At 44.2% G+C, this 27,500-nt stretch overlaps 1 protein-coding gene across 1 annotated transcript in view; it reads left to right on the forward strand.

The window, feature by feature from the left end:
- Positions 1-4,747: 4,747 nt before the first annotated feature.
- The window catches only part of atrnl1b (attractin-like 1b), a gene marked incomplete at its 5' end in the record, with an annotated part of 127,090 nt that continues 104,337 nt past the window's right edge, over positions 4,748-27,500 (forward strand). Inside the window, 1 exon segment of the mRNA XM_080541894.1 lies at positions 4,748-4,986. Coding sequence (XP_080398020.1) covers positions 4,748-4,986 — 239 coding nt within the window.

Consider the following 27,500-nt stretch of genomic DNA (forward strand, 5'->3'; position numbering starts at 1 on the left):
ACATCCCAGTAGGTGTGACGGTCAGTAAGATACAGCGACTTGAACAACAGGAAATATTGAATTACCCCTTGAATCATCTTCTCTTCTGCACGTCTGAAGAACGATCCAGTTAGAATCAGCCCATATCTGGATCCACTGTTGGAAAACATTGATGTCCGGCAAAAAAAAAAAATTCAAGGACATCTTTAAGACGAATACAGACTCTTGTGTCTGGCCTCTCTCTACATGATCACGTTCTGGAGTTCGTGAGCTTAGAATGATAAGGTTCTATCTCCGTTTAGGGCAGTTCAGAGATATTGAGCGTCAAAGTTTTTACATTCCATTATGTTCTGTGAGATGGAACCTTTGTATTTTATGAATTACTAACTCAAAAATGTCAACATTTTAAAAACAACACCACACAGGCATTAATATACACCTAATGGATCAGATTATGTAAAAAACTCAATTTTGACAAAGAATGGAGATAGAACCTTATAATTCTGACGTCACGAGTTGCTGTCAGAGAGCCCTTTGACAGCACAGACGGACGCTGTGTGATACAGATCTGCTCCTGTCTGACTCCATGCTCGTTGGTGTGCACCTTATCTGACAACATTTCAAAAAAGTTCCTGCTTGTTTGTTGGGATTCTTAGAAAGTCAGAGAAATGTTTCAAACAGTGGGTACAGATATATAGCATGGTCATATATAGGCCTACAGCTATAGCATGCTCCTACACTGCAACAAGTCAATCTAAGTAAGATGAAATATCTTAAATTAAGGCAATATTATTCTTTTTTTTGTCTGACTGCACTAATTTTAAGATGTCTTTTACTTGCTTTCAAAAAATCTTGGCAAGCGACGTTTTCTTGTTCTGTCGGCAGATAATTTAGCTTATTTTAAGTAATAAATCCCCCATTTTATTGCTTTTTTTCCTTGTTTTTGAGAGATTACTTTCTGAAGTGTACTTGATGGTTTGTACTTCTGACTTGCAGAAGAACATCCAACCATGGATGGACCTATGGGTTGCTTTTGGTTTGGGAAAGCTACCAGGAGGTCATTCAATACCATGTGTGAAAAGGTGTGCAGAAAAGACCAATCAATCAATCAAATGTATTTATATAGCACATTTAAACATGACACTTGTCAACCAAAGTGCTTTACAGTAAAAGTACCTTTCCTAAAGTGTAAAATAAACAGAAAATAAACAACCAACAGACAAACAGAGGAACAGAACAACACGTCATAACAAACAAGGCAGGAGGAGTCAGAGTGAGTCAGTTTAGATTAGAAGGACTGGATGGAGGGGGCAGATCTGATGGACATGGGCATGCTGTTCCAGAGGCCAGGGGCTGCGACAGCAAAAGCGCCCCCCCCCCCCCCCCCCCTCCTAAGCTTGACCACATTCTAAACAGTTGATTGATGATTGATTGGCAAATAAAACATTGCTTGTTTTGTTTTGTTTGACATAGGAGATCAACCTGTTCAGCAACCCTCTCAATCTGGAATCACCCATTCGTGACGTTAGAATTATAAGGTTCTATCTCCATTTTTGTCAAAATTGAGTTTTTTTTACATAATAATCTGATCCATTAGGTGTTTATTAATGCCTGTGTGGTGTTATTTTTTAAAATGTTGACCTTTTTGAGTTAGTAATTCATAAAAAAAACAAACAAAGGTTCCATCTCACAGAACATAATGGAATGTCAAAGCTTTGACGCTCAATATCTCTGAACTGCCCTAAACGGAGATAGAACCTTATCATTCTAAGCTCACGCATTGTTGTATTGCGAATGGATTTGGAAAAATATTCCCTCAACACAGGCTGCACTGCTGAAGCATCCATTGCTTCCTGAAAGTTGTTCAATCTGCACTGCACCTTCCAACGATTTTGGATGGGCTGAAACTGCTGAAACTAGGTCACCTTTGTGGATACTCTTTGTCGGTCTCTCAGGTCCTCTGACCAGGGTTTGTTGGTTGTCCCCCACAGTGGCAGATTAAAAACCGAGGGTGATGGAGCATTCCAAACCGTGGCTCCCAAACTTTGGAGTGCTCTTCCCTTTTAATTTTTTTTTTACAAAGACTGTCCTCTATAGACAGGCTTTTGGCTAACCCCAAAAGCCTGTCTTTCTGTGTCCTGTTGATATTGTTGTACACTTGTTGTTTGTTACTTGTTTTTATTTTCACTTGTTTACCTATTTCTTTTAACCTGCTATAACTTTTGCTCTTTTATTATGTTCTTATATATGTAAAGCACTTTGTGACCCCTGGTCTGTGATAGGTGCTATAGAAATAAACTTTACTTACTTACTTACCTACTCTTACCAGAGGCGGCCCAAAGGTGGAGGAGAGATATTGAGGTGACTGAGGCTGTAAAAGTGGAGCCCTCTGCTCTAGTCGGTGACACTGCCAGGAGGATGCTGCATTATAATGCACTTCAGATGATCTGTGAACCTGTAGGCTATATTTTATTTTAGATAGTTTTTATAATGGTGTAGTTTGAATAGCACTAAGGATAGTTACAATAGATTTGGACGGCTATTTTGAATTTCAGTCAGATTCAGTCAGGAACTTTCTTTCTTCTTTTGGGGTTAATATCCCCTTAGGAGTAACTGTACTGATGTTCATGCTTTATCCGCCTAGTAACGTGTTGTTCGCAAAGGCACTGGACTAACAAACTGCACTTGTACTTTTGTGTACACTTGTACTACTTGTGTACTTTTCCTTTTTCTATATTTGTAGTCACTGAACAGATGTTCTTCTGTGGGTAAGAGTTTGTAAGAGAGAGTGGGGGAGGAAAAGAGAGATGCCTTTGTTGTAATGGTGACAGATTAACCATATCATGGTCACCATATAAACATTTACCTGAAGGTACACACACCAACAGCTGGACATAAGGGCCCTAGATTTACAGAATGGGTTTTTAAATGCCGCATTGGAGACCTCATAGTGTAACAAAAGGCGCTGTGCCTTTAAATCGAGACGGCTGTCCTACGCATGCGCAGAGCGATGTATTGAGTTTTGTCGTTTTCTCCAACCTGAGGAGCAGACTGGTGGTGGGGGAGGAGCTAACTCTGGGTGCGCTCGGTTTGGACGCCGGCACAGCCCAGGTGGGCGGAGTTTTTGTGGAGTTATATTGATGTCATAAATACGAAAACGTGTATATTGACAGTTTTCGGTGCAAAACAGATGTTGCAGACTTGCATATTCAGAGTTGTAGTTGCAAAAAAGATTCATAGACTTCAGAGTTGTATTTGCTCCCCAAAAATTGTTAGACTTGCATATTCAGAGTTGAAGTTGCAAAAACGATGTGCAAACTTGTACATGTACACTGTACAACTGTCAATATACAAGTTGACGTATTTATGAATTATGACTATCAATATAACTCCATAAATTTGAATTATGACTATCAATATAACTCCATAAGTTTGCACCCCTGGGACGACTGTCGGTGAACTGTGGAAAAGAAAGAATGAATGTGGAAAAGAATAAATAAATATAGAAATGTATTTCGTTGTATTCATTCATTTATTTGTTCACAGATTCATTTATGTGTCTATATATTTATGGTTAATTTTGACAGACTTGGTCCTCCATACCTCCACCCCCGCCTCACACCACCACCACCTGCGGTCCAAACCGAGCGCACCCTCATCCTCCCCCTGGATAAGCAGCATAGGCAGACGCTCCTTGGCCCGAGTGTTGGATAGTCAAAAGCGGTGGGATTTATTGTTGTTTTTTCCCCCCTCGTTTGGATTATACGGACCACCAAAAGGACTAAAAACCACCAGCTTTTCATCGCAAACCAACAAACCAACAAAACAGAAAACAGTGCAGCAAAAAAAAAAAAAAAAAAAAAAGAGTAATTAAACCCGATGTTTCTTTCCAAAGGTTTTGCAAAATTCCCCATCGCAAAGAAAAAAACAACATCCATGTTATTGACTGCTGCTGCTGCGATGGTGCCCCCCTGGCACTAAAAACACCGATTATTCTTATTTATTATGACTGCCCATGTCTGTTCCCTTTAAGCGTGGAGACAGACGCGATCGTGTTGAAATGGTCACACACACATTTGTAAGAGCGACCCAATCGGCCATACTAGTCGAATTATTTTTCTACTAAACTAAATCATTATTTAACCCCTGTCTGTTTGGGTTTTAAGTGTTTACTAAAGCAGCTAAAATGGCTGCTTAGTTAGTGCTTTTGGAAGAGAACGATGATGCATGGATAATACGTTTTTTTTATTTTTTATGTTGCAATATCCTCCTGTTATTATTATTATAAGTCCAGGTTTATTATAAGTCATTTGGGGGACAATGCGTCGCTCCAACATTTTTCGATCCAAAGGATTTGTCTTCTCCCAGGAGGTAAAGTGAAGGAAGGAGAGAGGGGGGACATCATCTTTGTGTTATAGCCCTTCATCTTCTCTTTATTTCACCCTTTTTGTTCTGTTTTTATGGCTTTCTTTTATTTCATTTACCTACTTTGACTTGATCGCTGCCTATCTATTAGTCTGGGATATTCAACCAACCCACCAACCCAAACCGAGCTCACATGGATTCATTCATATTCACATTCAATGATGCATCATATCCTTCCAAGCAGATTCATAATATTCACGATTGAGACTCCGATCCACACGGAGGATCTCCCCCCGGCTAATTAAAACAAGCTGGGTATATACCACCACGAAACCAAACCAGAGACTTCCCAAATAAAGGCCCTGGCTGGCTGCTCTTTGGACTCTTTTGTAAAACGGGTAAAATGGATGCTGGAGGAAAGAAAACCCCTTGGACCGAACTGTTCCCCCCATACTGGGGTCTGCAGGGGATCAACAGATACCTACTGGTCTATGTGCTGTTTTACTTTGTGCTCTTGACGCACGTCTCCACGGCGAAATCGTGTGATAAAAACTGCCTGTCCGGGAAATGCATCAACGGGACATGCGTCTGTGACAGAGGATGGGTGGGGGAGCAGTGTCAACACTGCCAGGGAAGGTTCAAGTAAGTAACACGTCAACCCAGCAGCTAATAATATTGTATGAACATTGAACAACTAAACAAGACACTAAACCCAAGTCACCAATGTTTCAGAGGTGTGTGTGTAGCGGTGTAGTGTGTGTGGTGGCTTTCTTTAGACCCCCAGGCCAGGGGCAACAATGTGTCAACCCCCCCGTAGTGCCTGGCCTGGTCCTTCGCCATGCCCCCCTGGGCACTCTGGGTATGTTGATCAGCCCCCTAAGGAGTTGGGACACCCACCATTTCCACCCCATTTAAATTCCAGTGAAGTTGGCATTTCTGTGACCTTTATTATGAGTGCATTCCCCTCCCCCCCCCTGTGCATATGTTATGTCTTGTGTTATGTAGTCTAGTCTATATCTCATAATAACCTACGGTATTCTTACAAAAAACACATTAATACTCACACAACTAACTCCACACGTTTCACATTTGTCAGGTTGAACGTTTTTAAAGGGATGACATATTGAGTGTACGACGTACGTACGTACGCCTGTGTTGTGTTGACATCCTAACTTTAGTAGCAGGCTCTCCTGAGACCTGAGGATATGCTTTCAGAGTTATGGCTTAAGTCCAGTTGGCTAGCACGGTCTGGTCTTGTTCAGACAGCCTAGGTTCAACGCATGTCGTTGTTGACACCCTGCATGAAGACCTTCGACACCCCTCGATAGGGTGATACTTTACAACAGTGGTTCTCAAAACCTCTCCTCAGGGACCCCCAGCGGCCCAGCCACTGCACATATTTGATCTGTTCCACCACCACCACCACCAGCACACTGTCACCTGATTCAACTAATCAAGTACAAATCATAATTTCTCTAGTCTGTACTTGATTAGTTGAATCAGGTGTGCTGGTCTGGTGGTGGAACAGATTAAACATGTGGAGCGGCTGGGGGTGCCCCGAGGAGAGGTTTGAGAACCACTGCTTTACAATAAGGAGAGGAGACACGAACAAGAGTCCTAATAAACTGTTTAATGTGCTGCATGTCCTTCCCAGCGTCACCATTGACACTCGACCGGATCCCCCGGCTAATTAAAACAAGCTGGGTACCAGGAAACCAGAGACTTCCAAAATAAAGGCCCTGCTTTTTAGTTTAGTTTATTAGTTTATTATATCGAGGACAGTCCAAATACATGAACCATATAAAATACAGTGAAAAAAAAAGGCAGCGTTAGCCTAGTCGGCTAATTTTCAGCTGAAGTCCCCGGCCAGTTGCAACCTCATGGCATCCTGAAAAGTAACGTCATTCATTAAAATACAACATTTCAATATTCTAAGAACACGTGGCTGAGACAAGGTACCCCAACTTACTCACACTTGACAAAAAAACACAAATAAGCAAGCTGAGGTGATTACAAGCGGCTGCAACAAACACTAACAGCGCATAAGTCATAGCAAAAACGTAAACGTTGACTCTTTGTAATGGTAGAATGAGTGCTGGGCAAAAATGTAGGACCAAACTGTCCCCCCCCCCCCCCAGAGGTAAGCAGCTTACTGTGGGCTGCAAGGTATCAATGTTACGGTACATGTGGGCAGGCCGGTCCTAGGCATTTAGGTGCCCTAGGCGAGAGTATGATTTGATGCCCCCCCACCAAAAACAATTTTTTTAGGGGCGCCACCCCCACCACATTAAGCCACCAGTACTGCCTCATCACCACCCACACATTCAACAGTAAAAATATGGACAACAATGGTTTCAAGACAAAAATACAGTAGGCTGAGACATATTTTCATAGAGACATGAAATTCATAGAGACAAAAGTTTTTGGGGGGGCATTTGGCGACCCCCAGGCATTTGGCGCCCTAGGACCGGCCCTGGGTTAGGGTTAGGTGGACTTGGTACGTGCTGGCATGTCTAACCCTATAACCTTAACCCTAGCAACCTAGCACCTAACCCTAACCCTAGTTTTCCCACATGTACCGTAACATCAACACTGGTGTATGTGCTTTTTTTTTTACTTTCGCCTTCCCGGCAAAATCATAAGAGTTATAAAAATTGCCTTTATGAAAAACTTGGGTAATGTATCAATGCAATGGGACAATGTCAACAACACTGCCATATTGCTTATTGTGTAATGCTTCTAAAAATACACCCACTACTTCGATGCATCCTTGCTTGCTTCATATACTTTCAATCTCAATCGAGTGGCATTGATTGTTATTCATGAATGCTCACTCTCAAGATGATTTTAAAACGTCGGTGTAGTTGTCATGTGCTCAACTAACTCGCGCTGGAATCAAGTAGTTTATTTCTCTCCCAGCTCCAAAGTCTCTCACAGACACATCCAAAGGTATTACCATTACCGTGACGCTGCCCCCATTTTCGGCATTGAGATTGATGTAACAGCGTTTACTCTCTCAAATCAGCTTTTCATCCATGTAATCTGCCTGCCCGCCCGCCTGCCCGCCCGCCTGTCGGTCCCTAGACTAACCCCGGGAGAGGAATCATTATTACGCAATCATCAAATCCTGACTCGGAGATCCACAAAATAGGCCAGCTGTCCAACGTTGGCTACGTGGAAACCGTGACAGATAACACTGCTCCCGTGTGTTGACACGGGTGTTTCTTCTGTCCGGTAATCGACAGGTTTCTCAAACGCTAAGCCCTCCAGAATCGACGTACCATCAGCGCTCACTGTCTCTACCTAGCCTATACCTCGGGTTCTTAGCTCGTCCCCCCCTGTAGGCTATTGTCTCCGTTCGGCTCATCCCAGATCTAAAGTGAAGATATAAAAAGATAGAGTAGGCAGACAGGTGGGGGATTAATGAGACTGGAGGACCCAGCAGTTTTGAGGCGTCTAAAAATAGTCCCCTCCTCCCAGCCCAGGTGGGGAGGTGGGGGGGGAGACGCTGTCTTTGTCTTTTCCCGGCGCGAACGCAGATGGTTAGCGAAAAAGTGTAGGCCTAGCTGATTGTAGCTCAGTTAGGCCGCCGGCGTTTACTAGAGTGCCTGCTAGTGCTTCCACATTCTTACATCAGCATTAATATCCCCGACACACGAGAGAGAGCAACAGATACAGGCTTACCTTAGTTGTTCATTCTCTCGTTTGCAGCAAGCAAAAAAAAAAAAAGACACCCAGAGGTTGTGTCTCTCTTCGGTGGCAAGTGTCCCACTTCCTAGAGAGCAATGGTGATGGTGTCTTGGTGTTGTCGTCCCCTAGCACAGCGCTTCTCAAAGTGGGGTCCACAGACCCCTGGCGGTCTCACCGCGGAGGCCATGCAAACATCGCTCTCCTCCTCTTCCTGCCACTTACCTCTGTGAATCACTTGACTGCAATGAAGACTAAGTACAGGGCTTGTTTGCATGTGGGAGAACGATCCTAGAGTGCCTGTCATCCATCACTCCAAACATGGAGAAGCTGTGTAGTGGTGAGACAGGCTCACCTCATCTAGGCAAGCTCATCATGTAAGTTAATGTGAATTGTGTGAGCTGAGAATGTAATGTAGCTTAATGCTCCCGCCTCTGGAAGTCTCTCCCTCAACCACTCAGAGACTCACCCTCACTCTCCACTTTTAAATCCCAACTCAAAACCTACCTGTTCTCCCAGGCATACAACCTCCCCTACTCCTAACCATCTCCCCTAACCCTGCCACCCCCCCCCCCCCCCCCCCCCCGGACATGCATACAACCTTCCCTACCCCTAACCATCTCCCCTAACCCTGCCGCCCCCCTCCCCCCCTGGACATTGCTGTGTTAATTGTTCCCTGTGCCTGTTCGTTAACTCTGTGTTCTGTGTGCTCATGTTATCTGTTGCTTGTTGTTTCTGTGTTTTCTGTTTTTCCCATATTGTCAGCGTCTTTGAGCCCCGGAAAAGCGCTATATAAATACAATTAATTATTATTAATGCAATATCCAATGAAAGTTGGAGTAGTAAGTAATAGTAATAGGCCTAAGTACTATGGTGTGTTCTGTCACACTGTCATGACAACTACCGGTACAGTTATGATTTGTTCAGAGCTTTTTCTGCCAATCATTTGAATAAGGAGAAATAAGTTCATTATTTTACAGTTGAACTGCACTTAGGCTACTGAAAGTCAGCTTTAGACTGGTCCTTTTAAATGTCTGTGTTCATTAGGACTATGCCAGTCTTGCTACTGTTCATTTTCTGAAAGCTTTTAATATCAATTAGGCTACTTGAAAAGTATAAATGCTCTCAAGTTGTGGCGTAATGCAATTAGAATCAAAGGACCCCCTGTTCAACAGTATATAAGTGGCATTAACATGATTGAAATTGAAATGTGTTTCTGTTCATCACTATGAAACAGGTCTGAGTTGAATTGAATTGATTGCATCTTAATGCAAGAATAATAGTTTGTAATTTTGGAATTAATATCTTTGTTTATGTAGGGTCTCTGATTTGCATAGGAATCAATGACACTGTGTGGATGAAGTTTTAAGTTTCAAGTTTTATTGTTATGTCACATTACACAAGTGTAAAAGAGTAAAATGATTAGGCTTCGGTTCCTGACATCAAGCTGCACAAGACAATAAGGCAAGATAAGTCAAGATAAATACAGTGACAGTAGTACAAGACATAAGTGAGACAATTGGACAAGTGACAAATTGTGGGAGACAAATAAGACAGGATACAATTAGAAGTACAAATAGTAAAATATAGTAGTACAAGTAGAAATGTCATGAGTATTGCAATCAGTGGCAGTGGGTACTAGGTAGGGGTGCAACGGTTCAGTTGGCCCACGGTTCGGTACGGTTCGGTATTTTGGGTCACGGTTTTCGGTACGGTTCGGTTCAGAAACAAATGCTACTATTTATTTACAAACTGTTACTTTACTTTATTTTGCTTATACATAATATGGAACTTTAACATACACATGTATATGTTATGTATATAATGTATATATAATTGTATATAAACAAAAAACACTTTCAAATGTCCAAAAATAAATAAACACTTTCGAAAGTAAAAGTGCACTTTAGCCTTGACAGCTGGTAGCCCGTATACAAACAGGAGGAAAACAAATTCACACTACAAAAGTAACACTTTCCACATAGCGTTCCAACATGTCATGTGTTGTATTCCAACGAGTTGCGACATCGTGGATTAATTTGTGTTTTGGTAAGTCTAACATATCTTGTTTAATTGTCAGAATATGGTGGGCTGTGGTGCTTTTGTTGAAGAAAGTGACTGCATGTCTGATCTTACCCAGGAGGCGGGACACCGGGGTTATTGCCACTGCCTTCTTGGCGGCGAGATTTACGACGTGCGCAAAGCAGCCGATCTGTGGCCCCAGTCCACCAGCTTCATGGATCGCATTTACGATATTTGCTGCGTTGTCTGTTGTTACGGGAATTGTTATGTTTGGCCTCTCCAACTTCCACTCAGTCACTGCATTTGTTAGTTCCTCTGCCAGGTGCGCGCTGGTATGGCTTTCGTATAGTGGACGAGTTTGCAGTACTGCGCTCTGCATCTCCCAATCCGGTGACATGTAGTGGACCGTGACAGTGAGGTAACTCTCCGTTGCCCGGGAGGTCCAACCCTCCGTAGTCAGTGCAAAGCTCTGTGTTTTTGCCAAATCGTCTTCAATGCCTCTGCGCGTTGTTTGGTAAATACCGGGGATTATTTTGGTGCTGAATGATGTACGGGAGGGGACACTGTAACGGGGCTCGAGAGTTTTTATCAGATTTCGAAAACCCAAATCTCCAACCACCGAAAAGGGCTGCAAATCCTTTGCAATGAACATCCCCACTGCATTGGTTATTTTTTTGTGTTTCTCTGAAGTGGTAGTGTACGTCTGTCCGAACGCATCAGAGAGAGACTGCTGTCTGCTCACTGACGCTACCTGACTGGCTTTCCTGCTCCCAGTCAGTGTTATCGTTGAGTGGTAGCGGCGAATATGCTGGTTCATGTTAGAGGTGCAACCATTTGCATATGGCACACGCTTTAAGCAGAGCTTGCAGACAGTAATATTTCTGTCCACTGTTTTCCCCCCCTTATTGTCGTATTCAACGGGAAAAGCGAATTGACCCCACACCGCAGACTTGTAGGAATCCGGGGCTTCCTCAAACTGTTGCGGCGCTCTCAGAGCTAATTTACGAACGCAGCCAAATCGCAGCATAAACCGAAAACCGTCACGGTTCACTAGTGAATTGAGCCGTGGAACGCAAACCGTACCGTCCGTAAAAAAACCGAGAACCGTTGCACCCCTAGTACTAGGTAAGGCTGCCACGATTAGTCGACTAGTCACGACGACGTCGACTACCAAAATCGCCGCTGACATATTTGGTAATCGCCGTAGTCGCATGTTTTTTTGGAGCTGAAATAAGCGTTTTTTTTTTTTTTTTTTTTTGCCTAGCACCAGGGGAGCCCCCCCTCCCAAATTTCGTTGTTTGGTACCTGTACTATATCAATGACAATAAAGACCATTCATTTCATTCGATAAGCATTCGTTTTTCTTCCCTGAAGCTGCCACTGGCTAGCGTCTCCCAGTGTCTTTGATGTACATGCGCAGTGTCGGTCATCCGGGGCACACGTGACTTCCCCGGAAAAACAAACAGAGAAATGTCTTCCTGTCCTCGTACCTCTAAAGTGTGGGAGCATTTCAACCACAACGTTGAAAAAAAGAATGTAAAATGTAAAATTTGCAAAGCTGAACTGAACTCGCTTATCATGGCAGCACGTCTATGATGCGCGAGCATCTAAAAAGGAAGCACGTTGTGGCAGATGACGAGGAAGACGATGGCTCGTCTCGGTAAGCTAGTTAGCTTGTTATTGGCTAACGATATCGTTACGTTAAAAGCCTTCTTACATTATTTTACGTTGTCATCAAAGCGATACTTATCAAATAGCTAAAAATGTTGTCTTAACGTTACAGTGCTAAGAAGGCGCGTTCTACTATGAGATGAGTGAAGCAAAGCAAAACTTTTGTACTCTGTACAAGTATTTATTTTTGTTTTTGTATTCTTTTGGTTGCCTAGTGCCTAGCCTACCTCATTTTACTCAGCAGTTTGCACCCTCTACTACTCTTTACATTACATTACATGCAAGTGATGCCAGAAATAAATCTGCAAAGTTCATTAAAATATCTATTTTTGAGTGAACAATCATTTTAATTGTCTTTATTTTTAGTTAGCACATGCCTACAACAACAACTAACAACTTCAAGCTAAATTTAGAAGCTGATTTAGAAGATGATAGCTAAATAAGAGCGATTGAGTAATTGTGCGATAAGCTGTAATTTATGATCCGATTAGTCGACTAACCGTTAAAATAATCGGTGACTAGTCGACTATGAAAATAATCGTTTGTGGCAGCCCTAGTACTAGGGATGGACGGTGTCCAATTTTTGAAACCGAGAAACAGTTAACGAAAATAACTGCGGTTAACTGGGAATCAACATGACAAATAATGGAGCCCTATTATACTACTATAATAATACATTAATGTCGAATACACCGGAAGCACAGTCGCAACACAATTAGGCTACTTCAATAGTTTCACAAATATAAGTGATGGCTGGAATGCATTATTTGTGCATTTAAGACGCGTCCACAGACCGGAAGGACATTCAACCTGCAAACATCATATACACATCAGCTGCACAGCGGCAACTGCAAAGAGACAAAGTTGAGATTCCTTATTTGGAATGGAATGGAATGAATGGACTTTATTGTCATTGCTACAGTACAGGTACCAAACAACGAAATTTAGGAGGGGTGGCTCCCCTGGTGTTAGGAAAGGGAAGAAAAAAAACACTTAAAAAAAAAAATCACAAGAAGGGAAGGAGCTGGTTTACATAAATAAAGGCTATGTACACTATCCACTATACTATACTGTACAGATAGACGACTAGGGTTGTCATATTGCACAATAGTGTTATTTCACATTTATTTAAAGTGTCGCAGTTTGCAGGCTTGAAATGTACATGTTTGTGCCTCAGCACTACACCTGATTTTTTCAGTCCAGCAGCTGCCATCAATCCGTCCAGACTGTCCAAATACCATCCATTAATACACAGCTTAATGCGCACACACAGGTAAGCCTACCTGGCTTCTGTGATTTGGCTTTGGCTGCGGGTCCCGAAGTAGTAATATGTTGACACTGGGTTATCTCTGATGGTCACTTAGTTAATCTCCTTCCATATGATCCTTCATCCAATGCGCCGTCCGATGTTATTGCGTGAGCTTTCTGACTTCTTCAGGCATACACTGAAAACTGTCCAACCCTAGCAGTGGGGTGTAAGAGGTAGTATTGAGTATAGTGACTTGTGTGCTTAAGGTTAGATAGTCCATATATATCGGGTGTGCTTGGGGATAATAGTCAATTGTCTACAGTAGGCTTTGCTGATACACACAGTTTGTTGTATAGCCTATATCCTGGATGGAGGGAAGCTCACATCCACTGATGCGTTCGGCTGTACGCACCGTCTTCTGCAGCGCTTTGCGCCCAGTGATGCGCCCAGTGATGCGCCCAGTGATGCGCCCAGTGATGCGCCCAGTGGGCCCAGTCAGGACGGTCTCAGTTGTGCCTCTGTAGAAGGCCCGCAGAATCTTGGACCTCATGCCGAAACTTCTTCAGCTGCCTGAGGTGAAAGAGGCGCTGCTGTGCCGTTTTCAACCACCTGTTTGCTCGTCCCAGGTGAGGTCGTCGGAGATGTGGACGCCGAGGGACTTTTAAACCTGCTGACCCTCTCTACGGCGGACCTGTTGATGGTGATGGGGTCCTGCTCCCGACCTTTCCTCCTGAAGTCCACCACCAGCTCCTTAGGTCTTGTCAGTGTTGAGAGAGAGAGGTTGTTCTCCCGGCTGGACTGAGCCCGGTGGTCGACCCCTCTCCTGTAGGCCGTGTCATCATCACCATCAGTGATCAGGCCAATCACTGTTGTGTCGTCAGCGAATTTACTCACCGAGTTGGAGCCGTGCAAGGCCGTGCAGTCGTGGGTGTACAGGGAGTAGCGGGGGGGACTCAGGACACAGACCTGGGGGGGCTCCTGTGTTGAGGGTTAGAGTGATGGAGGTCTTTGAGCCCAGTCGCATAGGCTGACGGTTAAGGCCCTAGGTCTCTGAGCTTGGTGTCGAGCCTGGAAGGGACAATGGTGTCTAGGAGTGTATGAACAGCATCCTCGCAGGAGTTCCACTTGTCCAGGTAGGTGAGGGCGGAGTGGAGTGGACTGCAGTGGCAATGGCGTCGTTGGTGGATCTGTTTTGCCGATAGGTGAGGGACGGTCCAGGGTGGGTGGTAGCATGCTGCAGATCTAAGGCCTCGACATTCCTCTCAAAGCATTCGCTCGCTCACGATGGGAGTGAGAGCAACAGGGCGTCAGTCATTTAGACGTGATACCTTGTTCTTTTTTCGCCACAGGGATGAATGACTTAAAGCAGGAGGAGGGGACTATTCCTGTCGGAGAGGGAGAGGTTGAATATGTCCATGAACACAACAGCCAGCTGCGCTGTGATGACCAAAGCGCTGGCTTTGCTGTTGGTGTTGATGTTCTCAAAGCGGGCGTAGAAGCTATTCAGCTCACCCGGGATAGAGAGCCAGCTACATTAGCTGCTACTGCAGGGCGGCTGTGGCGCAGGAGGTAGAGCTGCTGTCTAATGATCGCAAGGTTGGCAGATCGGCGGTTCGAGCCCCGGCTGGCCACATGTCGAAGTGTCCTTGGGCAAGACACTGAACCCCAAATTGCTCCCAGTGAGCGGGCCGGCCGGCGCCTTGCATGGTAGCTTGCCGCTATTGGTGTGTGAATGGGTGAATAAGAGGTCGTTGTAAAGCGCTTTGGATAAAAGGTGCTATATAAGTGCAGTCCATTTACTAGCTGCACAGCTAGGTCTCCCTTTTTGAAGTCTGAACTTGTCTGCCACATGCTGTGAGTCATTGCTACATAGCTGTGACTCTATCCTTTCACTGTAGTCCCATTTGACTGCCTTAATCACTCTGCAGAGGTCACTCTGCGGGCTTTCTTGTCATTTGTTTTGACCCCGGAGTTGAAAGCCATAATCTCTCGCGGTAAGTGCAGCTCTGACTGCACTAATAATCTACGGCTTCTGATCTGGTTACAGCCGTACTGTTTTTGTGGGGACATCCTGTGTTCCGTGTTGAATGTATGTCGTCATTCATCTCTCGGTAGACCTCCTAGTCCGCGTCGTCTAGGTAACCTCGGAGTACAGCGTCTGATTGGTCAGATCCAGCGCTGGATCGTTCTCACGACAGGTGAGGTAAGCTTCGGTTTGTGCTTGTAGGCGGGCAGGAGCAGGACGGAGGAGGAGTGGTCTGATTTGCCAAACGCTGGGCGGAGGAGGAGGAGGAGGAGGGGTTTGTAGGCATGACGTAGGGGTGTGTAAGAGTGGTCGAGAATACTTCTTGTATTGTTTACGTCGTTTGCATGTTTACGTCGTTGTGAATTTGGGTAAAACCTGCCTCAGTGATGCTCGATAGTACTGTATAGTTAGTTGAGTGCCGCGTTTGTGTCGGCTTGTGGTCGATTGTATACCGCTGTTGCTATAGCGACGGCGAATTCCCGAGGCAGCCTGTATGGGCGATATAGCAGCGCTAGATAGCCCGGCGTCTGGAGTAGGGGGGTCCCAGTGTAAAAACTCTGGTTTGGGGTCCCAGTGTAATAACTCTGGTTTGTGGTAAGCGTTTATCAGGTCTCTCATGTGCAGTAGTGTGTCTGTCAGATCTAAGGTAGCTAGCTACTACTACGTAAAATAACAATGTTATTCAGGAGCCCAAAGCACGGCCGCCATATGCCGCGCCACTGGTGAGCCTCGGGTTGGTGAGGATCAGGTGGTCATTACGAATTGAGCAAATGGAGAGGAACAAAACTGCTCAAGAATGCGACCCTGAGGCCTGGGGAGACTTACACACATCTACAAAGTTGAATGGTGGAGAGGAAAAAGCACAGTCGATGGTATTTCATCATCTCAGTCATTCCACAAAATTGGTGGAAAAGTGGCCAAAAAGAATCCCTTAATGGAAAATAATATATTATATATATATATATATATATATATATATAATTGTATTTGCTACAATGAATTCAAGTGATACAGCAAAGAAAGTGGCTGGAAATGTGTTTATTTGGTTTTACTACAAAACATTAAGTTTAGTGCAAATTCAGCAAATGCAAATGCAATTTCCGCACCATCTCTCGTGTGAAGAATAGTGGTAGCTACATGATGTTATGGGCATGTTTGTCACCGGCAGGGACTGGGGAGTTGGTAGGATCAAGAGAAAATTCTGAAATTTGCTGAGTTGGTAGTGACATCCTAATCTACCCAGTGTGTAATTGATTCATATGCAAATCAGAGACCCTATTAAAAACAATGATATTAATTTCAAAATTACATAAACTCACATAGACTCAATTCAATTTGAGGGATTTGTTGAAAACATAATTGCATTTTTTAGCTGAATTTGAAGAAAAACTGAGATGTTCTAAAGCTTTTGACCAGAAGTGTAAATTGAACAGTTTTAGAATACAAATAGTTCCAATGGCATCGGAGAGTACAAACGTGGTAGTAAGCATTATGCTTAATTAAGCAATATCACACTCGAGGTCGTGCTTGTTATACTGAATATCAGCACGGCTGTGATCACCAACACTATTGGAAGTATACAACAGTTCTACAGCGCGATTTATTAGTTAACAGTAATAAGTGACAACAGATTATGATTTGTTTGTTCATTTAATCATTTATTTTGGCTCTGTCAACAAAAAATAGTTCCGCAACTGGACTGCAACTGGACTGTTGCCTAGTAACCTGAACACAAACATCTGCAGGCTAGCTACAGGGCGCCGGGCGTCGGTTCAAGCCGCGCCAAAAGGGCGACCGCTGCCCCTGGCTGCCAGTGGAGGAATGGCAGCCCGGATGGGTTACAAAGGCAGAGGACAATTTCCACCTGGCGACCCGCCGAAGATAGTGCATGTGCTTGTGTTTGTGTGTGTGTTCACCTAAAAACTTGCATGTGTGTGATCAGAGTGTAAAACTGCCGTGTGTGGCCATTAAAAGACCATCAAGGTCCGATTTCTTCTACTTTGATATTAACGGTTATTTCGGAGTGATACCTATAGTTAAAAGTCCCAGTGCTGTTATACTGTATATCAGCACTCATGGAATGCCTCTTGTCCAATCAAATTACTTGGTCGGAACTAGCTGTTGTATAATCGGTGCTACGATTATGAGGGGCTCCTCGGAAAATGTTCTCCCCTGTAAGGCCCGGGGTCCCTGGCCCCAAAACGTTTGTGAACCCCTGGAGGCCCTAGCAGATCTGTGACCGGTTTAGGCCCAGAGAAACTAGGTAGACAGGCTGTTGGCATCCACACGAATGAGGCCGAGCACCAGAAGTCATCTGTTCTACCATGATCACTATGATGTGGCTCATAGCGCACGTCGCAAATGTAAACATAGGCTGACATTTGTTTGGTTCTAATACTGTTTGGCGGGGCGGGGTGCCAGGGGGGGGGCGGGGGGGCAGGGGAACCCCCTAATGGGGTTTTCTCTCTGTGATATCTGGGATGTGAAAAACAATCTGATCACAAACACATTGTTGCAAATGGACGGATCAAAAGGACGGGGATCAAAAACACAAGTGGTGATACGATACTCGCTCTTCACGGCCTGACATGAGAAATAGACATAGCCTCTATAGCCAGTACTCAAGTTGTAAAAGAAAATCAGGGGGGATGGTGGATTTTATCATATGGGGACGATTTTAGCATCCCCACAGCGTCAGTGACTTCAGTGTCAGTGACTTGGTAAAATTGTCATTGCATGTGTTAGTGTTGTTCCGATACCGATACTAGTATCGGCATGGCCACCGATACGCACAAAAATGCTGGTATCGGTATCGGCGAGTACTAACAAAAAAAAAAATCCGATTTTTTTTTTCTTTTCTTTTTTTTAAGTACTAAAGTTATTTTGTTTGTAAATGTTCACTTGCTGTTGCACTACTACTACGACTGTTTTATATCTTAAATGGATATTGCACTGATTGGCATCTGTGAGAGCCACATTTCAGGTTTTATAAGGGGTTGATTTTCTTGTCACCATACCAGGTAGACAATAAAAAAAAGTTCTATAGTATTCACTCTCTGTTGGTATTTTTTCCTGTTTTACAAAGGTTTTGAGCAGTGCCAGACTAAGTGTTAGCAATCATTTTACATCGAGGTGAGTATGCGGCTCAAAAAACATGTTTTTTTGTTTTGTTTTTTCAAACGCCGTGGTATCGGATCGGTACTCGGTATCGGCAAGTACTGCACGGTCAGGTATCGGTATCGGTATCGGGATCAAAAAATGGTATCGGAACAACACTAGCATGTGTGCGTGCCCCCTCCCTCGCCCACAGTATTTTACTCATGAGCAAAACTAAATGTTGAAATAGCAGTAACACCACGTTCATTGATAAAATGACACATGGGATGGAAAGGGGGGATGGCTTTATGGTTTTGGGGGTGGGACTCTGTGTAGAGACGTCAGATCACTCTAGAACAGTGGTTCTCAACCTTTTTTGGGCCAGCGCCCCCCTGTTCATTATCCAGGCCTCTTACCGCCCCCCCCCCATCAAAAAAGTAGGCTTATTTTCTTCCCTAAATAATAATGTTGACTAATATTATGTGTTATATCATTTAAAAAGCATGTCACTGAATGCCAAATAATAGATTGGATTTAACTGGGCAGTTGGAATATCATTATCATTAGTTTACCAGAGAGCAGAAAAGCCATGTGAATAAAAATGCTGTTTATGAGTGTTAAACAAACTCAGACAACATCAACAAACTCAGACAACATCAGAGAATACAAACAGACTGCTATGGAACAGCAGCAATTTCACACATGTCCGATGCAGAACAAACAGTAGGCTGCAGAACTGTACATTACAACTAACATTGTTAGTTTTTTTAAGTGTGCTGGTCAGGGTTTCCGTTAGAAAAATTTGCCGTCGGACATCGTGTCCGGGAAGAATTCGATTTACCGGACAAACGTGATATATTCCGGTCATCATATTAAAATATAATAAAAAATAATAATTTCAAAATCATATTTTTTTTTTCTCCAAATCTAATATAGCTGTTTGTCGCGGTGATTACTGTTGTGTAGCGGCCTATATATGCCATTTAATGTCTATTTCTCATCCGATACGATTAGATGCGAGCTATATAATATATAATAATATAACATGATTTGACGCATGCGCGCTATGCCATGCGTCAAATCCAGCGCTGAACGGGTCCAGCGCTGAACGGGCGCCTCACTGGGAACTGAACAGACAGCATCGATCAATGAACGGACTCCACATTACGTTAACTGAAGTTTGTTAAATTGTTTGGGATTAATGTGAGTTTTCTATTTTCTATTTACAGTTTTACCCCTTTTTTTTTTTTTAGCAATAAAACAACGTCATTTCTATAAGTCTCGCTGGTTGGGAAGGCATTTCGTTTAGTTCGGGAGTATGACAATGGGAAGAACATAACTGTTTATTGAGAAACAATTGATAGGCAGTCTGGGATACGTATATAAAGAAATACCACAATGTCTAGATGTATAACATTTTATTGAACAGTAACAGTGCAAGCATGTAGGCTACGGGGAACAGGGATTTTGGTCAGTAGGTCCTTTGTACAGAGGGCGTTTCTCTCCGACAACGGGTTCCCAGGTACCATGGAAGTCATAGGTAGTCCAGCACACTGACAGAGAGACAGACAGACAGACAGACAGACAGACAGACAGACAGACAGACAGACAGACAGACAGACAGACAGACAGACAGTCAGCTTACTTCTACCCTTTTGAGTGGAATTACTCCTTTAATTAGCTGTTAGCCATCTCAAAGCCCCCTGAGCTGCTCGTCAACACTGAGAATAGACCACATTATAGAAACCAAAACACCGTTTTTTAAATCCACAGGGAATAACCGAGAGTGTAAGGAAAGGCACACCCAGCGCTGTCAGTGGTGGGGAGACTTGAAGTGGCTTTGCTTGATTTCCATCACAGATTCAAGGATTGAAACACTGATGAAAATAGGGAGTAATAGTGATGGGATTATCTTAGATTATTTTAGATTAGATTAGATTAGATTAGATTAGGTGAGATTCAACTTTATTGTCATTGCAGAGTACAAGTACCAGACAACAAAATGCAGTTTAGCATCTAACCAGAAGTGCAAATAGTGATATAAAAACAAACACTTAACTTTCGGGGAAACTGCTAAAATAAAATAAATTAAATAAATTAAAAAAGAAAGCGACTATTAGCACCGCCGAATGACAACAAACGTATGAGTAATGAGTAAAACAATGTCACTTTTATAGTATGTTGTTTAACTTGCCGTTCGGTCGCCATGGCTCTGGTGTGTGTAGCAGCTTCAGCTAGCTGGCTGGAAACTTCTAGGGGTGCGTTCGTAAACACGCTCTGAGAGCGCCGGAGCGCACGCTGGCTTCGATGTCACAGAGCGACCGAGTCGTTCGATTGGACGAGAGGCGTTCCGCGAGTGCTGATCGGATTTCCAGAGCGTGTTTACGAACGCACCCAGCCAGCTTTAGCGAATTGTATTCAAAGGGAATTATTTTCACCGGACAATATGTCCGACGACTTTTCAATTTGTCGGACTTCACCAAATTTTACCGGACAAAGACCGGTAATTGCCGGTTAACGGAAACCCAGGTGCTGGTGTTGCATTTCTCCAAATTGCTGTTTTATGATGCTAATATTTATTCATTTTTGATTGGACTTTGGGGGGGGTGGTGTCACAATATGGCGGCAAACGCTAGGGGGCTATTATTTTAAAATTGTATTTAGTATTCTATGGTATTATTTTCCTAAACTGACCACTTCGAATTTCTCATATCAAAACATAACAAAGTTCCAAAGTTCAGAGCTCTGCGCTCTGGGAGCGCTCAGAGATGGGCGCTCTGACTGAAAACACGGTTTTGTCCGGTACCCGTAATAACACTGCTGACAGCTGATCAATACAAAAAAGACGCTGCAGCTGATGCGTTCGTTTCCAGGACATCACAAGAGGAGCAACATATCACAAAAAAGCGATCGTATATTTTAGTTTGCAAACACATCGCAATGCTAACCTCAGAATGGCACTACTAGGGATAACATCCACAACAACACTTAACAGTAATACATTTATGTAATATACTGTAATGAACCTGCGAGGGGAGGGGACATTCGTAGCTGATTTCTCTAGGTTCGATTATTGGTAAGCGACAGAGAACTTTCAGGACTGGTTTATTACAATACGATCGCTTTTTTGAGATAGGTTGTTCCTGCTGTGATGTTCTGGTATGGTGGTATGGTATTAGCACCATACCTGTCAACATTGGGATTTGAAAATAAGGGATATTTTCCCGAAAATAAAGGATATCCCCCGGGCGTGCAACAAGAATTGGGTTAACTAGTTCCTACATATGATTAAGCAAGTGACTACAGGTGATCAGAATCAGATACCTGGTTGAAAGTAAAATACTTTGAACATCCCTGCATATATATGCATGAAAACACAAAAGGGCATATCAATTCAGCACATTTATTTATACATTACTTGACACCGTGATGTCAATGGGAAAAGACCGGCGCAATGCTACCAGCGATCATTTCAAAACGGAGATAACCGAGGCTGCGTTCGTAAATACGCTTTGAAAATCTGATCACCACTCATGGAATGCCTCTTGTCCAATGAAATTACTTGGTCCCTTTATGACGTTGCACCTAGTGTGCGTTCCGGCGCTCTCAGAGCAAGATTACGAACGCAGCCCAAGAAACGAGAGGAAAGCCCGGCCAAGTTCAGAGCGCTCAGAGATGGGTGCTCTGACTGAAAACACGGTTTGTCCGAGCGAACTGACCGTTCGTGCATTTACGAATGTGCCCGTAATAACACAGCTGTTTTTCATGAGAAAAATACTTTATGCGTCAACGCCCCCCAAGAACACATCAACGCCCCCCTTTTAAAAATATCTGTTCCAGCGCCCCCCGATGTTGTCTGAATGCCCCCTGGGGGGCGGTACCGCCCCCGTTGAGAAACGATGCTCTAGTCTAGAAGATGGCCACTGTGGTGGGGGCCACTCACCTGAAAGGACCGACATGGGCTGTGAGCCTAGATGCTCTTAAAACACACACACACACACACACGGACAGTCAGAGACACACACACACTCACTCACACATACACACACACACACACACACACACACACACACACACACACACAGACAGTCAGAGACACACACACACACACAGACAGTCAGAGACACACACACACACACACACACACACACACACACACACACACACACACACACACTCGCTCTCTCTCTCTCTCCCTCTCAGAAGCAATCAGTGTGTCTGTGGTCCAGCAGGCTTTTATCTGAGGCAGCCATTTAGGCCAGAGGGAAGAAGCCAACTTCTAGATGAAGTGATGGTGAACAAGCCTGATTACCTGAAATCAAGATCCCATCAGAGTGACTGCTGTTGTTTTCAGACGGATAATGAACACTCATAGAATTCAAGGACATCTTGTGGCTGCAAATGGCCAACAAAAGGCTAACAGAACATATTATATATTTGAGGGACATAAAAAATCCATCCTTTTAGAAAATCTGAGAGTGTGTTGCCTTCTCCTCACAGTGATTTCATCTCCTCCTACTTGCATTTTATTGAGTGAGGAAAAATGCGGGGAAAAAACAGTTGGGAATCAGAAAAACGATACGATTTCAAAGTGAAATGTAAAACAGGTTTGTTTTCGCTCCTGGGACAACTGCCTGAAAAGGAATCCCATTATGGATTTTTTTCTTCTTCTCTTGTTGAGTTCAGATACTGAGGAATCGACTGCAGACTAGAGTTGCAAAGGGTTGGAAACTTTCCAGGGAATTTTTCCTTGGGAAGTTAAGCCTGGGAATTTTGGGAATTCAATTTAGCTTAAAAACTATATTGGAAGGCTTTAATCATTTTCAATTATATATAGGCCTATACTAGGTAGGCCTACAAGGTAAAAGGTTTGTGTTTCTGTCTCCATAATTATATGGTAAATATATCCAATGCAAAAAACATTAGGCTACATTTAAATGGTATTAATATTAATTTGCATACATTTTCGTTAATTCCAATATATTCCCGTTAATTTCCCACATAAAGTTTCCACCTCCTGAATATTCCCCAAAATGTGCAACACTACTACAGACAGAAACTGTTCATCACTGTTTATTTTATGTTACTTATATCCCAGATTGAGGTGGACATTGCTATAGTAATATGTAACCTTTTAGTTCTCTTTTACAACCTAACTGAACATACCACTGGCTAACCCCAGAAGCCTGTCTCTCTGTGTCCTGTTGATATTGTTGTACACTTGTTTGTTACTTGTTCTTATTTTCACTTGTTTACCTATTTTAACCTGCTATAACTTTTGCTCTTTGTGATGTTCTTATATATATGTAAAGCACTTTGTGACCCCTGGTCTGGGATAGATGCTATAGAAATACATTTTACTTACTTACTTACTTAGGCCTACTTACACTGGGGTTAATGCTTAAAATGAATTGAGTAAGGCCTAGTTTTCACAATGTTTACAATGAATTGAGTAAGGCCTAGTTTTCACAATGTTTACAATGAATTGAGTAAGGCCTAGTTTTCATAATAATAATAATAATAATAGTAATAATAACTGTATATAGCGCCTTTCACAAACCCAAGGTCCCTTTACAAGGGAATGGGACAAACAGAACAGAGCCAGAGAGACAAACACACAAAAAACGAAACAGTGAAACAGCAGAAATGTTTACAATGAACTTGTCAGGTTAGGCTAGTTCGCATAGTCGTCTGGTTTCGTCGTCTAGTGACGACATTCATATACGTCCTCCATCCCTAACGAGTGTCGGGGGAAGGCTGTCAGGAAGGGCGTCGTCTCCGGAGCATACAGGTGTGAAGTATAGCCTACGGCAGGTGTTGTCCTGGTGGTAACCATGTCATTATGAGGTGACGTTAGCTTGCATCTGGGGACTGTTGCGTAAGACTGTTTTCCAGTTGGATGGGTTTGGGGTGGTGGTTGTGGTTGTGGTAACTAACCACCTGCGCTCGAGATCTATTTACGTATCGTACGTACGTACGTACAGGTCAGATAATTGACGAGCTGTTTCGGTGTCCCTAGCAGAATAAATAATGATCACCCTTGGCCTGTAATATAGGCCCTAGTAGGTAAAGTGTTTACTGGGAGTGGTTTTGTTTGGCCTGGGAGGTGTTGTGTATTAAGGTGTTTCTGGTGTGGCTGTGGCGCAGGAGGTAGAGCCGCCGTCTAATGATCGATCGCAAGGTCGGCAGATCGGTTGTTCGAGCCCCGGCTGGCCACATGTCGAAGTGTCCTTGGGCAAGACACTGAACCCCAAATTGCTCCCAGTGAGCGGGCCGGCCGGCGCCTTGCATGGTAGCTTGCCTACCTCGCCATTGGTGTGTGAATGTGTGTGTGTGAATGGGTGAATGAGAGACCGTTGTAAAGCTCTTTGGATAAAGGGGCTATGTAAGTGCAGTCCATTTGGTGTATTGGGTCCTGGTGTGGTGTATTAAGGTGTTTGTTTGTGGTGTATTGGGGCCTGGCAGGTGTGTGTGTAGGAAGGTGTGCTTCTTGGACTGCAGGGTGGCCATTTGAGGTTGAGGTGGGGAGTGTTTACACGAGCTCGGTTTCTATTTATAGACTGATCTTTGATGATAATGAAACCCAAGTATCAGACTTATAACAGGGGTCAACTCTGTCGGTCAAACCTCCCAAATAAATCCCAATTGCTGGATGCTTGCTTACTGATTTGATAAGTTTTGCTTTTGAATTTATATTCTTCTTACCCCAAATACTGAAGAAGAGTCAAGCATGTTTGAGTTCACCCAGAATGAGTCATGAATAATGGACCGGCCGTAGACACAGGGAGGCTGTCTCTGTCTGTCTCTGTCTGTCTCTGTCTGTCTCTGTCTGTCTCTGTCTGTCATTGTCTGTCATTGGCTGAGCAGAGCAATGTCACACCAGGCTGGGGTTGTCCTGAACACCTGACCTGGGATCAGATAACGTGTGTGTGTGTGTGTGTGTGTGTGTGTGTGTGTGTCTGTGTGTGTGTGTGTGTGTGTGTGTGTGTGTCTGTTTCTGTGTGTCTCTCTGTATGTCTGTCTATATGTCTGTGTCTGTGTCCGTATGTCTGTAAGTCTGTATGCTTGTATGTCTGTGTGTCTGTCTGTGTGTGTCTGTATGTCTATATGTCAGTGTCTGTGTGTCTGTGTGTCTGTGTCTGTGTCTGTGTCTGTGTGTGTGTGTGTGTGTGTGTGTGTGTGTGTCTGTGTGTCTGTGTCTGTGTGTGTCTGTGTCTGTGTCTGTGTCTGTGTCTGTGTCTGTGTCTGTGTGTCTGTGTCTGTGTCTGTGTGTCTGTGTCTGTGTCTGTGTCTGTGTCTGTGTCTGTGTCTGTGTGTGTGTGTCTGTGTCTGTGTCTGTGTCTGTGTCTGTGTGTCTGTGTCTGTGTCTGTGTCTGTGTCTGTGTCTGTGTGTCTGTGTCTGTGTCTGTGTCTGTGTCTGTGTCTGTGTCTGTGTCTGTGTCTGTGTCTGTGTCTGTGTGTGTCTGTGTCTGTGTCTGTGTCTGTGTCTGTGTCTGTGTCTGTGTCTGTGTCTGTGTGTCTGTGTCTGTGTGTGTGTGTGTGTCTCTCTGTGTGTGTGTGTGTCTGTGTGTGTGTGTGTCTGTTTCTGTGTGTCTCTCTGTATGTCTGTCTATATGTCTGTGTCTGTGTCCGTATGTCTAAGTCTGTATGCTTGTATGTCTGTGTGTCTGTCTGTGTGTGTCTGTATGTCTGTGTGTGTCTGTCTGTCTGTGTCTGTCTGTCTGTCTGTGTGTCTGTCTGTCTGTGTCTGTCTGTGTGTCTGTATGTATGGGTATGAGAATGGAAGAAACGGAACTGCTGTTGGCGATGAGGTAACGTCCGAACGTTTCTGTGTCACACTTTGAGAATTTATAAACAAAGTCAAATTCACAAGCAGTGGCTGGCTGTCTGTCTGCACGGCAGGGTAGAGGGTGTCCCATGTCATCTCACGACCCGTCACTTCACTCCAGCTGGACACAACAGGATGATACACTCGTACACACCCGCTCCACAGATGACTACATGACTACGCACATTCCCCAAACACACAGAGAGACGGGCAACATCATGGAGTCCACAGGAAGTGGGCGCTGAAAGGAGAGCCACACAGACAGGAAGCTATCAGGGGAAATCAACGTGGGGGGGGGGGGGGGGTCATTTATTATTATTGACGTGGCAGGAAGTGAGGGTTAGCGCACACACACGCACACACACGCACACATACGCACACACACGCCTAGCTGCAGCTGGGATGAACACAATGGTGACTGACCACCGGCTGACTCAACGGCCAGAAGTGGCTTCGGGGCGGTGTAGCGCAGGAGGTAGAGCCGCCGTCTAATGATCGCAAGGTTGGCAGATCGGCGGTTGGAGCCCCGGCTGGCCACATGTCGAAGTGTCCTTGGGCAAGACACTGAACCCCAAATTGCTCCCAGTGAGCGGGCCGGCCGGCGCCTTGCATGGTAGCTTGGCCGCCGTTGGTGTGTGAATGTGTGTGTGTGAACGGGTGAATGAGAGGCCGTTGTAAAGCGCTTTGGATAAAGGCGCTATATATGTGCAGTCTGTTTACCACTTACCGTCACAGGGCTCTGACGCGCATTAACTGGACTTCCTGGTAGGGAGACCGGGGGACCGCCTATCGCCTATATGACACGGTCTGGTGAAAGGGGGTAACAAGTCAGCAACCAATCAAAGTGTTCAGACTTTTATTTGGAAAACACGGAAATATGTTTCGACGTTGTTGTAAATCACGGTAAATCAATGTAAATCAATGTAAATCAATGTAAATCAATGTAAATCAATGTTAGCAGGCTCACAAAACAAGCTGTGTTTGTTGACTAGCGACTAGCGAGTATGTCGTTGATTTCCAACAACACTTTTCGAATAAAAGTCTGAACATTGGGGCCCTTAGGTGGCGTAGCGGGTTAAGCGCTGACCATGTAACCGCAGGGTCCCCGGTTTCGATTCCGGCTGGGGACATATCCTGCATGTCATCCCTCCTCTCTCTCTCTCACCCATCCTTCCTGTCTAAATCTTCACTGTAACTGTCAATAAAAAAGAAAAATATGAGTGGGACTGCCCCACTCAGAAAAAATAACTTTCCCAAAAAAAGTCTGAACATTAAATCGGCTGCCGACTTGTTCCCTCTTTCCCCAGACCGCGTCACATACGGGTTCAGCGTAGATGACGGAGAGACGGAGAGACAGATAGGGCTTTCACACCGGCAAAGAACCGTGTCTGGCGAACGAGCCCGCGTTCATACCAGTGTATCGTTCGCCAGACAGCGCCAACGTTAGAAGGTTTCTGAATGCGAACGCGAACCGGCACGGTTCTTTGTCGGTGTGAAAAGCCCTAAGAGAGAAGAGGAATGTAGACATAGCATAGATCATCAGAACATAGACTGATAGAGCGTCATGCATAGGTTAC

The sequence above is a fragment of the Nansenia antarctica genome, assembly GCF_963989245.1.
Source record: "Nansenia antarctica genome assembly, chromosome: 11".
NCBI classification, from domain to species: Eukaryota; Metazoa; Chordata; class Actinopteri; order Argentiniformes; family Microstomatidae; genus Nansenia; species Nansenia antarctica.